The sequence below is a fragment of the Salvelinus namaycush genome, chromosome 7 (genome assembly GCF_016432855.1).
Source record: "Salvelinus namaycush isolate Seneca chromosome 7, SaNama_1.0, whole genome shotgun sequence".
Classification (NCBI taxonomy): Eukaryota; Metazoa; Chordata; class Actinopteri; order Salmoniformes; family Salmonidae; genus Salvelinus; species Salvelinus namaycush.
The window spans coordinates 50,645,369-50,663,560 of NC_052313.1; the positions used below are offsets into that span (position 1 = coordinate 50,645,369).

The window sequence follows — 18,192 nt, forward strand, 5'->3', positions numbered from 1 at the left end:
GTAGCAAGATTACATTTTCCAGTAGATGGCCAGTTAGAATCAAAAGTCCCAGACAGGAAATGTCCATTTTTCTGTATCACCAGTGTGTATTGAAGAGCTCTCTCTCTATCCCCCCATCCCAGCTCCATACAACCAGCGCATGGCTGTCTCATTGGGAACGCCAATTAGAGTTAAACTGAAATGTTCTGTTAGGAGGGGATTGTGATCAAGGCTGCTAACAATGGATAAATAGCAATCTTCACATGATTGCCTGTCAAACTGATTTAAGGAATTCGGAAAGAAAATCCCCCCATGCTCATCCCAATGTCATTATTTACTTCTTAAAACCTGAATTCGGACTTTTTAAAAAACCTACGTATTTCTTGGTTAAAAAACGCTCCTCTCTAGACTTTACCACAGAGATATGCTATGACATGGATGTAATGGAATTAAATCGTGAAGGAATACATAGAAGTGAAATAGCAGCAATGCTGCAGAGTACTTGGGTTGTCTGAAAACACAAGCCATCAAATCCTTGCTTCCGCCATTCTTACCTCAATATACTTCTCAAAGCAAATGAGGCTGCGCTCCTGCTCCTCCCCAGAGCTTGGAGGAAACAAGGACTTAGGAGAGCCAGGAACATTTTCAGACACTATTATGGACGCTGAGGAAACGAGAGCATTCTGATAATTGAGCAGTTGCCAAGGACACCGATAACACACTGCAGAGATGGCAACACCCTCCTGTTTCCTGCAAGGCACGCTAATCACAGTGTTTGAGAGTGTGAACACAAGGCTTCATCTGCTGCGGGATAGAGTCATCTTCCTTCAGATTGCGCTTCCAAAAAGCAATGAAAGTTACTGCTAGAACTGGATGTACTGCCACACATCTGGTGATGAAGCTTTTCATGTAATAGTGTAAACGAATTAGCGGGCAAGGCTAGATTTCATTCTCCTCATTCGTTCAGCATGAACCATTGGGTATTTCTGAATGCCAGTGTACTGTGCTGGGTTTATAGAGGTTGGTGCTCAGGATAAATCATGTAACATGGGCTCCCCACAGTGGTGGAACAGGGAAATCAGACACCGTCACTGAGTAAAGGGCAACCAACTACCGCAGTGCTCAGCAGAAAACATTGAAGAACATTCGGATGGAAATATATGAAGCTAATTAGAACATAATGTCCCAGTGACGTGCAGACTGAGGAATCATGTCAGTTATATTCATGTCGCTGTCCCACTTCTATTGCAAGGAAGTATCGCTAATGTTGATGAGATGTAGCCGTCAGACAGTCAAAACAAGAAAATGTCATTCTCCTCACATGCTTGCACTGAACTTCTGTCCTCTGAATGAGACAAAATGCAAGGGGAGAACCAGCTAATTAATTCAGTGACAAAGCAGGTCGCCAATGTCTCAAAACAGTAAATCAGTGACATGTGTTTTAGAGGAGACAAAACCAGAAATTCACAACAGAATGTTGAAAAACTAAGTAGAATTTTATTAAATTAGATTCTATTTTATCAAAATGTCAAGTTTCCAGGATGAAGAAAATAAGTGCAAAACAGTTACTTTAGACAAATATTTAAAAAGCAGGTAGCATTCGGCCAAGTTGAAATAAGGCAGCTGTTTCATGTATCGTAGCATTTTTCAACACATCCACAAAAACATCCCCCACATATAAAACATCTTGGTGAAAAGGCCATTTCATAATTTCCTTATGATAACATTCAACAGTTCAATGGCAATAAACACATTTTACAAAACTTAAATACAAAAAGCTTAAATTCATATTTAAAAAAACAGCTTACCAAAATTCAATACTTTCTCTTTTTTTACTCTGAGGGAATACTGTAGGCAAAGCAAGGGGGAATAGCGCAACACACGGCAAGGGGGAATAGCGCAACACACGGCAAGGGGGAATAGCGCAACACACGGCAAGGGGGAATAGCGCAACACACGGCAAGGGGGAATAGCGCAACACACGGCAAGGGGGAATAGCGCAACACACGGCAAGGGGGAATAGCGCAACACACGGCAAGGGGGAATAGCGCAACACAAGGCAAGGATACCAAACATAGTTGAATGGCAACCACTGATACACGCTGTTCAATAGTGCAACCCCATAAACTTGGAAGCCGTGCTGATTGTTGTCAGCTGATCTTAGTGTTGGCCATTTCAGCGGGTGTTCATGGAACAAACCTGTGCTTCGCCGAGGCTTCTCTCCAGCTCCTGAATACAAGGAGAGATCAACTGACTGTGCAGCTGTGCCATTTTAAACCTGAAGGAAAGGTATAGAAAAGAAGAGTTGAAAGGAGCAGTATTCCCACTGATTTCTCTTCACAGTTGGCAAGACAAAGTATATGAACCCTTTGGAATTACCTGGATTTCTGCATAAATTGGTCATCAAATTTGATCTTCATCTAAGTCACAACAATAGACAGTGTGCTTAAACTAATACACACATTGTATTTATTGTCTATATTGAATACATCATTTAAACATTCACAGTGTAGGTTAGAAAAAGTATGTGAATCCCTAGGCTAATGACTTCTCCAAAAGCAAATTGTTGTCAGGAGTTGGCTAACCTAGAGTCCGATCAATGAGATGATTGGAGATGTTGGTTAGAGCTGCCTTGCCCTATAAAAACACACACAATTTGAGTTTGCTATTCACAAGAATCATTGCCTGATGTGAACCATGCCTCAAACAAGAGATATCAGAAGACCTAAGATTAAGGATTGTTGACTTGCATAAAGCTGGAAAGGGTTACAAAAGTATCTCTAAAAGCCTTGATGTTCATCGGTCCACGAGAACACAAATTGTCTATCAATAAAGAAAGTGGAGCACTGTTGCTACTCTCCCTAGGAGTGGCCGTCCTGCAATTATGACTGCAAGAGCACAGCGCAGAATGCTCAATGAGATTAACTTCTTATGGCTGAAGGGGCAGTATTGAGTAGCTTGGATGAAAGGTGCACAGAGGTGCCCAGAGGAAACAGCCTGCTCCTATGTCATAGTTGCTAATATATGCATATTATTAGTAGTATTGGATAGAAAACACTCTGAAGTTTCTAAAACTGTTTGAATTATGTCTGAGTATAACAGAACTCATATGGCAGGCAAAAACCTGAGAAGTTCCACTTCCTGTTTGGATATTTTCTGGGGGTGCCGGATTTGAAAATACAGAGATATGGATGGGTTTTCACTTCCTACGGCTTCCCCTAGATGTCAACAGAACTTAGTCTGATGACTCTAATGTGAAGGGGGACCGAAGGAGACAGGAATGAGTAATCACTTCCATGAGGTGCCCACGCATTGAACTGACGCGTTCACGTGAGAGTGAGCTCCGTTCCATCGGTCAATTGAAGTCGATGTAATTCTCTGGTTGGAACGTTATTCAAGATGTATGTTAACAACATTCTAAAGATTGATTCAGTACATCGTTTGACATGTTTCTACTGACTAACGGAACTTTTGGAAATTTCGTCACATTATAGTGGACGCACTTTGAGACTTTGGTTAGCGCATTTGGTAAACAATTCGAAAGTAGCTAATTGGACATAAATAACGGACATTATCGAACAAATCAAGCATTTATTGTGGACCTGGGATTCCTAGGACTGCATTCTGGTGAAGTTCATCAAAAGGTAATTTATCATGTATTTTCTGGTTTCTGTTCAGTCCAACATGGCGGCTAATTTGGCTATTGTTCTGAGCTCCGTCTCAGATTATTGCATGGTTTATTTTTCCGTAAAGTTTTGAAATCTGACACAGCGGTTGCATTAAGGAGAGGTATATCTATAATTCCATGTGTATAACTTGTATTATCATCTACATTTATGATGAGTATTTCTGTTGAAACGATGTGGCTATGCAAAATCACTTGATGTTTTTGCAACTAGTGAATCTAACGCGCCAATGTAAACTCAGATTTTTTTTATATAAAAATGAACTTTATCAAACAAAACATGCATGTATTGTGTAACATGAAGTCCTATGAGTGTCATCTGATGAAGATAAAAGGTTAGTGATTAATTTTCTCTATTTCTGGTTTTTGTGAAAGCTATCTTTCGCTGGAAAAATGGCTGTGCTTATTGTGGTGACCTGACATAATCGTTTGTAGTGCTTTCACTGAAAAGCCTATTTGAAAATCGGACACTTTGGTGGGATTAACAACAAGATTACCTTTAAAATGATATAAGACACACGAATGTCTGAGGAATTTTAATTATGAGATTTTTTTTTTATTTTTATAAATTTGGCGCCCTGCACTGTCACTGGCTGTTGTCATATCATCCCGGTGACGGGATTGCAGCCATATTAAGAAGAATCAGCTAAAGACTTACAGAAATCTCTGGAACATGCTAATATCTCATCTGTTGATGAGTCTACAATACGTAAAACAAGAATGGTGTTCACGGGAGGACACCACAGAAGAAGCCACCGCTGTCCAAAAAAAACATTGCTGCACGTCTGAAGTTTGCAAAAGTGCACCTGGATGTTCCACAGCGCTACGGGCAAAATATTCTGTGGACAGATGAAACTACAGTTGAGTTGTTTGGAAGGAACACACAACACTATGTGTGGAGAGAAAAAAAAGGCACAGCACATCAACATCAAAACCTCATCCCAACTGTAAAGTAAGGTGGAGGGAGCGCCATGGTTTGGGGCTGCCTAGCTGCCTCAGGGACTGGACAGCTTGCTATTATCGAAGACATTTTGCAGGAGAATGTTAGGCTATCTGTCCACCAATTGAAGCTCAGAAGTTGGGTGATGCAACAGGACAATGACCCAAAACACAGAAGTAAATCAACAACAGAATGGCTCCAACAGAAGAAAATACACCTTCTGGAGTGGCCCAGTCAGAGTCCTCACCTCAACCCGATTGAGATGTGGAGCATGACCTCAAGAGAGCAGTTCACACCACACATCCCAAGAATATAGCTTAACTGAAACAGTTTTGTAAAGAGGAATGGTCCAAAATTCCTCCTGACCATTGTGCAGGTCTGATCCGCAACTACAGAAAACATTTGGTTGAGGTTATTGCTGCCAAAGGGTCAACCAGTTATTAAATTCAAGGTTTCACATACTTTTCCCACCCTGCACTATGAATGTTTACACAGTGTGTTCAATACAGACATGAAAACATAATTGTGTGTGTGATTATTCTAAGCAGAGTGTTTGTCTATTGTTGTGACTGAGATGAAGATCAAGTTTTATGACCAATTTATGCCGAAATCCAGGTATTTCCAAAGGGTTCACATACTTTTTCTTGCCACTGTAGGTGTCTTTTACTCCTGGTGTTTCCATTAGGAAAAAGTTGTGCCGGTCAAATGTCCAAACATATTTCAATTTGCCAGACAGTGATGCCAATGTGCAGTTTCTCTAGAGAAAAATCAGATCAAGCACAGGCTGCGCGATGTAGGAGGAGGTTGTAATTTCCAACAGGCCAATGTTCTACATAGTTCAGCGCAGAAAACGTGGTACTTAACTACAATGACCATAATCCATTTGTCCGGTATGTGTGTTTTTACACAACTTATTTACACATGAGGTAATAAAGCTATAATCCATAATGTTTCTAGGCACACTGGTGCTCCTAAATTAGAATTCCAGGCCGCACAGCAGAATATTTCGGGGCATATGCTAGTAAAATGGTCGCACTGTGGAGCGTTGAGCCTCGTCTGTCAGACTCACTTTGTGAGCCAGTATCAGGTAATACAGTGTTGCAAGTTTGCTATAGCAAGAGGTCAAGACTAACAGGTAGAGTTGACAGACTAGAGAGATACGATTTTTTTTTTAAACAACCAGAACCAACCTCCATGCATAGCCAAAGTGATTTTATAGAGCATATTTATTTTTCAAAGTGTTTTTATTTATCTGGTTTTATGCATTTTTACCATCCAAACGCTGCCAATTCTCAGTCAACGGAAACACAGTTTAAACCCAATACAGTGTTAACAATTCAAGCATGACCTGTGAAAAGGTTTCAAAGAAAGGAGGACTCTTACCTCCTGTGCAGCTCTATGGCTTTGCTGGGGTCTGGGCAGTAGTGCTGTAGAGCTGTGATGCAGTGTGCTGCCAGCATGCTGTAACACTGTTCCCTCACTAAGTTGTGGCTGCTGGTGTCCCACTGTGGCAGCTCGCTGGTGTACCTCCACGCCACTAGGGCGTGCTCCAGAGCAGACTCCCACTCCTCGTTCTGCAGCAGCAGTTGACCCCACTCCTGGCAGGAAACCTGGGAGGAAAAAGACAAGGTTCGTTCAAATAGCAGGTGATGCAGCGTAGTACCAATCACCATGACAACCCAGAATGTCTAGCTATTAAACCATCTTAGAAGCACTTAAGCCACACACAATCAGCTTGAATAAATTTAGAGTGTAAATCTTAAAAGACGTATATTATTTACAGCAAGGAGATTCAACTTCAGGTCAATTACCTGAGTTACATTCACATAAGGGCAACATAAAAAGCATTAAACAAAAATGTTGATACTCACTTTAAACACCACTAGGTGTGGATATGCCTTTCTGTAACAGTGTGCATCTCTGTTGGACCCCAGGCGTGAGTAGGGTATAGATCTGTAGACATTGGTCTTCTTAAGGTGCAAGTCCTCCTGTAACAGCTTCAGGTCTGTAGTGAGGGCTCTGGGCTCCTGCCTCTGCCCCTGTTCTACTAGGATGAAAGATCTTATGAGCTGCACAAGCTGCTGGTTGGACAGGGGTGTCTGGTTGTCTTCCATTCTCTCACTTTGGGCCTCACTCCGACTACTCCCTGTTCTGTATATGGCTGGGTCCACTGCAAAACATACACCACTGTATTGGTCACAGGCCAACTAATATAAGACTAGAAACTGAATGACATGATCCATTTAATTTGCGTACTAACATGAATGCCCACGTTTTGAGTTGCTGGTCAGGTTTCTGCCTCTAGAGGTGGTTGAGAATGGAGCTATGCGTGAACTTAGAACCTCCAGGTAGGACCTTCTCATTCGAGCTGCAAAAACATTTGGCATAACTTTAGAGTGCATTTGTGACTACTAACGTTACAGGATCATAGTTTACCCAGTTACAATATTCTTCTAGTTGTACTAGATAGCAAGGCAGATGCAATGTTTTGCTGAATTAATAGCTACAAACAGCTCACCCACAATCTTTATTACTTAGCTAAATGTCCAAAACCAGCTCGTTAGCTAGTTAAAACTAGGTAAAGTTGTTAGCAAAGGCTAACAATAGGCACCATGTTGTGTCAATGCAATTGCTAACTCAAAGCTGGCTAACTAGCTAGTTGCCCACACAAGTTAAAATTGACTTATTTCCATTATTAGCAAATTGACACAATTTGTTTGTTCAGACTCTGTTTTATTGGATCTTACAGGCTGACTTTATTGTTATGATTTAACATATTTAGAAAATAAGGTAGCCGTTACTTAGCCACATTTGTTCCTTGCGCGCGCTTAGTTTACCAAGGACAGCTGTTATGATGCTGCAGTGGAGGGAAATTTAGCTGGCTAGCCAGCTAACGTTACCTACTTTATGAAGATGTTGAAGTCAGACGTACCTGCAATTTTCGGCTGTGGAGCTGGGATTTCCATCAGGGCACGTCTTGAGTGACACATGATTGCCATATTAGAGGCTTTGGATCAAAACGACAGACCTCTTGCAAAAAGTTTGCCAGTTATGTTGTTAGCTGTCTAGCTAGCTAGGAAGCTGTCTAGTAGTGTGCAGCCAACAAACTGTAAAGGTTGTACTAATAACACGCAGCTACCGCCTGCCAAGTACCTCAAATAAATTCCATAAAATTAAATAGTTGCTGACAAAACTTTGCAAAGCTCTTCTCCCGCGAATGTATGACAATATACTGCCGCAAGAACTTAGCGCGCGGGCGTGGTTTCATTACCCATCAACCTGATTGGTCAAATGTCGAAACAGGCGCGTGCATTTTTATTGGAGAATGGGATCTTGAATTGCGCTGTGTTAAAATACCCCCCAAAATAACTGCTAAAATACAGTAGGCCGACAGATGTACTGTTGTGAAATAGAACTTACCTAACCATTTGTGAAGTGGTTGAAGTCTGACACACCTGACATTTTTGGCTGGGGGATAGTTAGCTAGCTACTTTATAGCAAAAAGACATAGACCTTGCAAACATTTGACCAGTTCTGTTGTGGGCGACCATTGATTCACTTTCTTTTAATAACATGCAGCTGCCAAGTAGCAAACAAATGACAACAAATGTATTACGGTAATAGTCATTGCTATGAATTTAAAAAATCTTCTTCTGTGGGGTTTATCGGAGGTTGGCATCCAACGTTATGAAGCATTACCGCCACCTACTGTACTGGCCTCTTACGAAAAAAGATTGCAGTAAGAGTGCAGTATAAACTGGATGGTTCGAGCCCTGAATGCTGATTGGCTGACAGCAGTGGTATATCAGACCGTATAACACGGTTATGAAAAAACATGTATTTCTACTGCTCTAATTAAGTTGGTATCCAGTTTATAATAGCAATAAGGCACCTCGGGGGTTAGTGATATACGCCAATATACCAGAGGTGTGGACTCGAGTCACATGACTTGGACTCGAGTCCAATATGATGACTTGCAACTCGACTTTGACTTTAACACCAATGACTCGTGACTTTATCTTGGACTTGAGCCTTTTGACTCGACCTGACTTGATAACCTCCCCAAGCCCAAATATAAAAAAAAATGATGCTATTAAAAAGGTGTGCAGCGCATCAACTCTTCATTTAACGGATTACAGTTTGAATCAGACAACAGCCAATCAAATTGTGCCAGCTGAGAAAAAGTTGAGCGTGGCAGTGCAGAGGAACGGGGGTGAATTCAGACGGAGCCCTTGGAAAGATGATACCCAAAAGTATTATTTTCGGATATAAAGACTACGCTGTAGTCATCAAAAAACGGATTGTCGGGCCTCCCGGGTGGCGCAGTGGTCTAGGGCACTGCATCGCAGTGCTAACTGCGCCACCAGAGTCTCTGGGTTCGCGCCCAGGCTCTGTCGCAGCCGGCCGCGACCGGGAGGTCCGTGGGGCGACGCACAATTGGCATAGCGTCGTCCGGGTTAGGGAGGGTTTGGCCGGTAGGGATATCCTTGTCTCATCGCGCTCCAGCGACTCCTGTGGCGGGCCGGGCGCAGTGCGCGCTAACCAAGGGGGCCAGGTACACGGTGTTTCCTCCGACACATTGGTGCGGCTGGCTTCCGGGTTGGAGGCGCGCTGTGTTAAGAAGCAGTGCGGCTTGGTTGGGTTGTGCTTCGGAGGACGCATGGCTTTCGACCTTCGTCTCTCCCGAGCCCGTACGGGAGTTGTAGCGATGAGACAAGATAGTAATTACTAGCGATTGGATACCACGAAAATTGGGGAGAAAATGGGATAAAATATAAAAATAAAATAAAAAATAAAAAAACGGATTGTAACTTGCAAAACATACGGGAAGAAAATTACAGACAGAGGCAACAATTTCCAACTTTGTTCAACATTTGAAGCTGCACAAAGAACGGTAAGTTGTGGCTAATATAGCCCACAGCTATATATAACTTTGCTAGTGTAGCATGTAGGCTAACGTAACGTTAAATCAATGAGCCTCCACACAGTCAGTCAGTGATGGAGAACGTGATCATTGCACCCAAGATTGAGCTAAACTGGCCAGGCAGTTAGTAGCCTAAAGCCTGCCTGATGTTATTGCTGTTCCTAAAACCATTGACATACGTTAGCCTACTGTAACCACACACAGAGAGGGTGTGTGTGTGTGTGTGTTAAGGTTGGGCGATTGTGTACAAGCCTACATCACCTGACTGCGCCCCATAGCGATCCTCGATAGTCGATCACTACGGGGGGAGGGGGGGTCTTTCTCATGACTACACATGCATTTCCATGGAAATATAAAGTATATTTGGAAAGTAATAAATATACAGTGTGTGGACAGGTGTCTTTTATACAGGTAACGAGTTCAAACAGGTGCAGTTAATACAGGTAATGAGTGGAGAACAGAAGGGCTTCTTAAAGAAAACCTAACAGGTCTGTGAGAGCTGGAATTCTTACTGGTTGGTAGGTGATCAAATACTTATGTCATGCAATAAAATGCAAATGAATTACTTAAAAATCATACAATGTGATTTTCTGGATTTTTGTTTTAGATTCCGTCTCTCACAGTTGTGTGTACCTATGATAAAAATTACTGACCTCTACATGCTTTGTAAGTAGGAAAACCTGCAAAATCGGCAGTGTATCAAATACTTGTTCTCCCCACTATATTTTTAAAGCATTCAAGATTTGTGTAAATGTCATATACTAACTATTACTCTTGTTAAAAATATGAAATGGTTTTACATTTGGTGAAGAGCACATTATAACTTGTTTAGGACTCAACTCAAAGTTTAGGACTTGAGACTTGTTGGTCTTGACTTGGGACTTGACTTGGGACTTGAGTGCTAAGACTTGAGACATACTTGTGACTTGTAAAATAATGACTTGGTCCCACCTCTGCAATATACCACGGCTAAGGGCTGTGTCTAGGCACTCCACGTCGCGTCGTGCAAAAGAACAGCACTTAGCCGTGGTATATTGGCCATATACCACACCCCCCCATGCCTTATTGCTTAATTAGAGTGCAGTATAACGGCAGTATGCAGCAAATACTGGGTCCAAAACAACAATGTTTTTATACTGCAGTAATTTTGCAGGGGACACTGAATTTATTCTGCAATTACTGCGTCCAAAATACCACAGTTGACTGCAGTTACTGCACTTTTACTGCAGTTTCAAAACTGCAATCTTTATTTGTAAGGGGCCTGTGGGCCAGAGAGGGAGGAACTAAATCCTACCTGCCAGCCCCTTTTCTCTTAAAAAAGATAACAAAATATTTGAGACTGTATATCTGCCACGCTGATCCTCAACACAGGGGCCCCTCATGGGTGTATGCTCAGTCCCCTCCTGTACTCCCCATTCACCCATGACTGCATGGCCAAGCACGAATCCAACACCTTCATTAAGTTTGCCGACGACACAACAGTGGTAGGCCTGATCACCGACAACGATGAGACAGGAAGGAGGTCAGAGACCTGGCAGTGCGATGCCAGGATAACAACCTCTCCCTCAACGTGATCAAGACAAAGGAGATGATTGTGGACTACAGAAAAAGAAGGACCGAGCACCCCCCACCCCCCCATTCTCATCAACGGGGCAGTAGTGGAGCAGGTTGAGAGCTTCAAGTTCCTTGGTGTCCACATCACGAACAAACTATTATTATTTTTTATTTCACCTTTATTTAAGCAGGTAGGCTAGTTGAGAACAAGTTCTCATTTACAACTGCGACCTGGCCAAGATAAAGCAAAGCAGTTCGACACATACAACAACACAGAGTTACACATGGAATAAACAAACATACAGTAGAAAAAGTCTATATACCGTGTGTGCAAATGAGGTAGAATAAGGGAGGTAAGGCAATAAATAGGCCATAGTGGCGAAGTAATTACAATATAGCAATTAAACACTGGGGTGATAGATGTGCAGAAGATGAATGTGCAAGTAGAGATACTGGTGTGCAAAGGAGCAAAAATAAATAAATAAATACAGTATGGGGATGAGGTAGTTGGATGGGCTATTTACAGATGGGCTATGTATAGGTGTAGTGATCTGTGAGCTGCTCTGACAGCTGGTGCTTAAAGTTAGTGAGGGAGATATGAGTCTCCAGCTTCAGTGATTTTTGCAGTTCGTTACAGTCATTGGCAGCAGAGAACTGGAAGGAAAGGCAGCCAAAGGAGGAATTGGCTTTGGGGGTAACCAGGGAAATATACCTGCTGGAGCGCGTGCTACGGTTGGTTACCGCTATGGTGACCAGTGAGCTGAGATAAGGTGGGGCTTTACCTAGCAAAGACTTGTAGATGACCTGGAGCCAGTGGGTTTGGCGACGAGTATGAAGCGAGGGCCAGCCAACGAGAACGTACAGGTCGCAGTGGTGGATAGTATATGGGGCTTTGGTGACAAAACGGATGGCACTGTGATAGACTGCATCCAATTTGTTCAGTAGAGTGTTGGAGGCTATTTTGTAAATGACATCTCCGAAGTCAATGATCGGTAGGAGAGTCAGTTTTACTAGGGTAAGATAGGCGGCGTGAGTGAAGGATGCTTTGTTTCAAAATAGGAAGCCGATTCTAGATTTAATTTTGGATTGGAGATGATTAATGTGAGTCTGGAAGGAGAGTTTGCAGTCTAACCAGACACCTATGTATTTGTAGTTGTCCACATATTCTAAGTCAGAACCGTCCAGAGTAGTGATGCTGGACGGGCGGGCAGGTGCGGGCAGCGATCGGTTGAAGAGCATGCATTTAGTTTTATTTGCATTTAAGAGCAGTTGGAGGCCACGGAAGGAGAGTTGTATGGCATTGAAGCTCGTCTGGAGGTTCGTTAACACAGTGTCCAAAGAAAGGCCAGAAGTATACAGAATGGTGTCGTCTGTGTAGAGGTGGATCAGAGAATCACCAGCAGCAAGAGCGACATCATTGATGTACACAGAGAAGAGAGTCAGCCCGAGAATTGAACCCTGTGGCACCCCCATAGAGACTGCCAGAGGTCCGGACAATCATAGTCCAAACACACTAAGACAGTCGTGAAGAGGGCACGACAACGCCTATTCCCCCTTGGGAGACTGAAAAGATTTGGCATGGGTCCTCAGATCCTCAAAAAGTTCTACAGCTGCACCATCGATAGCATCCTGACTGGTTGCATCACTGCCTGGTATGGCAACTGCTCGGCCTCCGACCGCAAGGCACTACAGAGGGTAGTGCATACGGCCCAGTACATCACTGGGGCCAAGCTTCCTGCCATCCAGGACCTCTATACCAGGCGGTGTCAGAGGAAGGCCTTAAAAATTGCCAAGTACTCCAGCCACCCTAGTCATAGAATGATCTCTTTGCTACCGCACGGCAAGCGGTACCGGAGCGCCAAGTCTAGGTCTAAAAGGCTTCTTAACAGCTTCTACCCCCCAAGCCATAAGACTCTTGAACAGCTAATCAAATGGCTACCCGGACTATTTGCATTGTCCCCCCCACCCCCCATTTTTACGCTGTTGCTACTCTCTGTTTATTATCTATGCATAGTCACTTTACCTCTATCTACATGTACATATTACCTCAATTACCTCGACTAACTGGTGCCCCCGCACGTTGACTCTGTACCAGAACCGATTGTATATAGCCTTGCTACTGTTATTTTATTGTTGCTCCTTAATTATTTGTTATATTTCTATATTTCTTTCTTAAAACTGCATTGTTGGTTAAGGGCTTGTAAGTAAGCATTTCACTGTAAGGTCTACACCTGTTGTATTCGGCGCATGTAACAAATACAATTTGATTTGATTTTGTATCTAATGATGCTCTACTCAGTATGCTCTTTAAACTCAATTCCTCTACCCCCTTCTCCCTCATACTGGATCTCTAGTTCCCTCTCATACTGCCCACACTATCAGTGCATGCTCCACTATCTCTGTTTCCTGGCAGTAATCACACCTTCCTGTGGTTGGTGACTAGATGGAGTACAGCTCTGACCGGAAGTTACTTTTTTGTAGCATGTTAGCAGAGCATTTGAGCTAAACCTAACCCTTTTCCTAACCTTAATCTAAGTCTTCTAACTTGCCACGTTAATTATCCTAACCTGCTGCGTAAATTGTCCTAACCTGCTACGAAAAAGTCTGGTCTTAGCTGTACTACCTATAGTGAGAACCCCTTCCTGTTGGACGCTTTCCTATCACATTTAATGTCTTATTCAACCTGCAGTGTCCCACCCATAGCCTTGTAAAGATGTCCTTCTCTCTTCCTGGCGTCCTCCCCTCCCCAACCTTCCTCTGTACTTGGAATAGATGCCTGCCCTTAGTGTTGCTGTTCCACTGCTCCTGCCATCTCTGCACCACGACTGTCCTTATTACTCCCTTAAGCCTCTTCCTTGCTAATCGGCATCTCCACATCCACCTCCTCTCTCCTAAGGGCCTGTTTAGCCAGCACATCTACTTCCTCATTCCCTTCCACCACCACATGGGCTGGGACCAAATCAAAACCTATCTGGATACCCATCTGTCTCACCCGGGCATGAATTTGGAGTACCTCATATAACAGGTTGGAGGCTACTGCTAAGAAAACTTCACAGATAATCTGCATCTCCCGCCAAGAATGAACCACGGAGGTGTGGTTTTCTGATCACCTGACTAACCCATCAACATGATTGGTCATCGTCGAAACAGGTGTGTGCTTTGCAATTGGAGGATGTCATTTTGAGTTGAACCATGACGAGAGCCTCTGATATACAGGTAGGCCTGCATTTACATAGTGGTGAAATTCTGTGATGGAATACTGTGAGAATTACCCATTTTAAAAAAACTATTATTAGCTTGCACAATTCATATTCCCACCAGATTGGGATTTTTTTTTTTTGTCCCATATTTCAGGCAGAGCAAGCTGGGTTTCTTATATTTAAAATAAAATGTAAATGTATATATGTATATGTAGGTATAAAAACAATATTTATTGATAACCAAATAATAGGCTGATCATTACATTTTAGAGATCATCACTGAGGAGGTCGCATTCAACATAAAATACCAATAATACACACGTACATTATTGAAACTGTTAATAACATTCCTTTTTTTGCCACTCATAGAATTAGACTAATTACGTAGTGGATATAAATTAGATAGGTCTACCACATTAAAATAGAAATACAGTTCATGTTTCAAGGGGATAATACACATTCATATTTTAATGGTATTAGCAATAACAGTAGCCTATATATATATATACATATATATGTATATATATATCATAATTGATCAATTACTGCAATTACTGCTCACCAGGGGTGCAACTTTGGTTTTAGAGGTGGGGGGGCATAATATATATATATATTTTTTTAAAAAATTTTTTTCCTACCCAACCACTCCGAGGCGTCCGCATGGTCCTAAAGTACACCGTTGCCTCGTTTTGTATCACATTCCATTTATAAAACTGGGGACATGTCCCCCCCATCCCCAGTAAAAGTTGCGCCCCTGCTGCTTACACAGAAAGATCAGTGAATTTTTCTTTGTGAAATACATATGCTAGTTAACCTAGGCCTACTAATCTTCCTATTTTGGTGTTTTCATTATCAATACCGAGGCACACAAAAGCAGAAGTCTTTGTAGCAACAGGAATACATTATAATTGAGATCATAATGTGATGATACATCCAAGGGTGTGACGTTATATTCTAGTGGGGCCGTTGACCATATTTAGGTTGTTGGCTGCACTCTGAGTACCCTGCAGTGCCTTCTCTGAGAGCGCTGTCTGGGGCTGTCCTTTATTGCTCTGCCCTGGATTGACCACACTGTTGGTTCCTTTTGTACTGTAGGCTTTAGGTTTGGGGATCCTGGTTGGGCCTGGGCGTCGGAATGCTTCCAAGGGGATCTGAGAATAGATGGAGAGAAAAAAGGGATCAATATCCTTACGATATATAACTGTAGGTTGTTTATCAAACTGACCACAAGATGGTGCCAAATCATGTTTTTTGGCATACAGTAGCAAATACCTAGCAATTTTTGAGAAACCACATCACAAAGTAATTCATTACATGCTTATTAAGACATGTACAGGCTGATGTATGCGTGCAGTATAACAAGTAGACTAATAAAACATTACTCTTTAAGTAAAGCTTTGACCATTTTTTCAACACATCCGACCGCTGTAAAGAATGGAACTAAAGAAATCCACGATTCCCTTTCTGAAACTGTCTTTGGAGTTTATAGAGCTATTCACACACAAGTAATTGTTTTGCTCCCAAAGAAGGCTTATAAGAGAGAGTGGGAAGGGAAAATGTTTGGAGACAGGTATTGGATCGTGTTTTAGCACCAACTGCCTAAACAGTCACAGGAAATGTCTCCCATGGGGTTTGCATCACTGCATTGTTTACTGCACAATCAGCTTAAACTGTCATCTAATGCTCCTAGCGCTCCGTCTCAGCTCTGCCAGAAGGTGATGTCACCGTAGGAGCTCTTCATGTTTGTCATCGCTCTGCGTTTAGTTTAAACCCCCCTCTGCTCTCTGCTCAGCCTAAACCCCTCTCTGCTCAGTCTAAACCCCCCCTCTCTATCTTTGCTCAGTTTAAACCCCAGTTATTGCCCAGTTTAAACTCCTCTCTCTCTCTGCTTAGTTTAACCCCCGCTCTCTCTCTCTGCTCAGTTTAAACCTCTCTCTCTCTCTGCTCAGTTTAAACCTCTCTCTCTGCTCAATTTAAACCCCACTCTCTCTCTCTGCTCAGTTTAAATACCACTCTCTCGGCTCAGTTTAAGCCCTACTGTCTCTTTCTACTCAGTTTAAATCCCTCTCCCCCTCTCTCTCTCTCTTTATCTCTGCTCAGTTTAGACCCCCCTCTCTCTCTCTGCTCAGTTTAAACCTCTCTCTCTCTCTCTACTCAGTTTAAACCCCACTCTCTCTCTGCTCAGTTTAAACCCCACTCTACCTCTCTCTCGTTCTCTTTCTCTCTGCTCAGTTTAAACCCCACTCTCTCTACTCAGTTTAAACCCCTCTCTGATCCCTCTGTCTGCTCAGTTTAAACCCTCCTCTCTCTCTGCTCAGTTTAAACCTCTCTCTCTCTCTGCTCATTTTAAACCTCTCTCTCTCTCTTTTTCCTCTGGCTTTAATGTAACTGCATGTGAGACTAGAGAGATGATGATGAGAGCGCTTAGAGCAAAGAAAGACAAGAAGGGGAATAGATGATGATGAATGCGGCCCAAATGGCACCCTATTCCTATGGGCCCTGGTCAAAAGTATTGTGCTATATAGGGAATAGGGTGTCATTGGGGAGGCGGTTCATCATGCACATTAAGGCATTCTCCCAGACCTGTTGCGCAATATAGGTTATTATACTGTAGGTTTAAACGTTGCAGCTTATTTCATCACTCTTTCTTTCTCTGAGAGAGAGCTCTTGTGAGACACTCCAGTTTCATGCCGAAAGCTATTGAGTGAATCTACCCAGTCCAAGGAGTGAGTGGTTAAATGCTGTTAAAGACCAACTGTAAGTGAGTGTGTATAAGGGTTTTATGGTTTAGAAAATTAATTCTGAAACGTGCAATGAACCATGTCCTTAAATCAATGCAGGACATAAATTTGAAATGTGTTTTGAAAATGAGGTTAATGGACCAGAAAATCTGTGTGGGTCATGTCAGGGGGGCCTGTTGATTTTACACAGAATGACCTTTAATTATAAGCCTCCTCCCTTTGGAGGCTTGCAACAGGAGTACTAGAGTAAGCACTTCCTCTGCCACGGACAGACCAGCCTGCAGTTCACTAGGCCGGCCTGCGTTCTGCAATTCTGGCAAAGATGCACGGTTGTCTCCATGGCAACAAAACACAGGATTTGTTTGGTGCTTGGATTGTGGTGCGAGACACTATTTCACAGCACACTGCTGGGTCTCAGGATGCTCTTTCATTCACAATATGAGGCCTATGTTTGAAATGGGCCCTGCCCTGTCCGTTTATTTGCCTCTCCTTGTTCATTGGGCCTATCGGTCAAGGTGTTTGGATACCATTGTGATGATGACCGTTATTGTAAACTACATGTGAATCCCATCAACTCCTAAACTAGCCTGGGATTAGCCTATGCAGGGTCGCCAGAAACCGCTTACATCCGGTTTTCAGGGATACAATATTTTCAACCTAACTTCTGTTTCCCCTGAATAACGGATGTGGGAACTCCGCTCAGGCGTCTTTTTACGCCTGCTACATTAGGTTAGCCTGTGATGTACACTGAAGATTAGTCTCGCCTCTGATTGGCTACTGTACTTTCTCTATTGAAAAACAGCACAGTGGATGATGGTGCTGTGTGATTGTATAGCTTACATAGACCTTAGATTTAGCTGACATGCCAAAGGTCATGCGTCAAGTGAGATATAAAAAAGGAAAGGGTGTGTCAGACTATGAAGCCATCATCCATACTACTTGCACTTTGCTCTCATTCGATATGGACTGTGATGTTATTTTTACATCAGAACATATGATCTGCCTGGCTCAAACAATGACCTCACTAGATGTGAATAAGTACGATCAGATTGATAATGACATGGAGGATATTTAAGGACACAGCTGCTCTGATCCCTTGAATGAATAGCATCTTGTTTAGCCTGCAAATTATTCTTGGGCATTGAGAGATTGGGATCCTGTTTCCAAAC

General features: G+C 42.7%; 1 protein-coding gene across 2 annotated transcripts; it reads right to left on the reverse strand.

Annotated features, from left to right (window-relative positions):
* Window positions 1-1,573: 1,573 nt before the first annotated feature.
* On the reverse strand, window positions 1,574-7,831 carry LOC120050509. 2 transcript variants are annotated; one of them, XM_038997099.1, is made up of 5 exons: window positions 7,537-7,831; window positions 6,877-6,972; window positions 6,476-6,774; window positions 5,988-6,214; window positions 1,574-2,257 (listed from the first exon to the last, which is right to left on the reverse strand). In XM_038997099.1, the coding sequence occupies exons 1-5, from the start codon at window positions 7,601-7,603 to the stop codon at window positions 2,155-2,157; spliced, it is 792 nt and encodes a 263-aa protein (XP_038853027.1). In that variant the 5' UTR covers window positions 7,604-7,831; the 3' UTR covers window positions 1,574-2,154. The 2 variants fall into 2 exon arrangements, with proteins under 2 accessions (XP_038853027.1, XP_038853026.1); XM_038997098.1 differs by having other exon boundaries at window positions 6,865-6,972.
* Window positions 7,832-18,192: the final 10,361 nt, after the last annotated feature.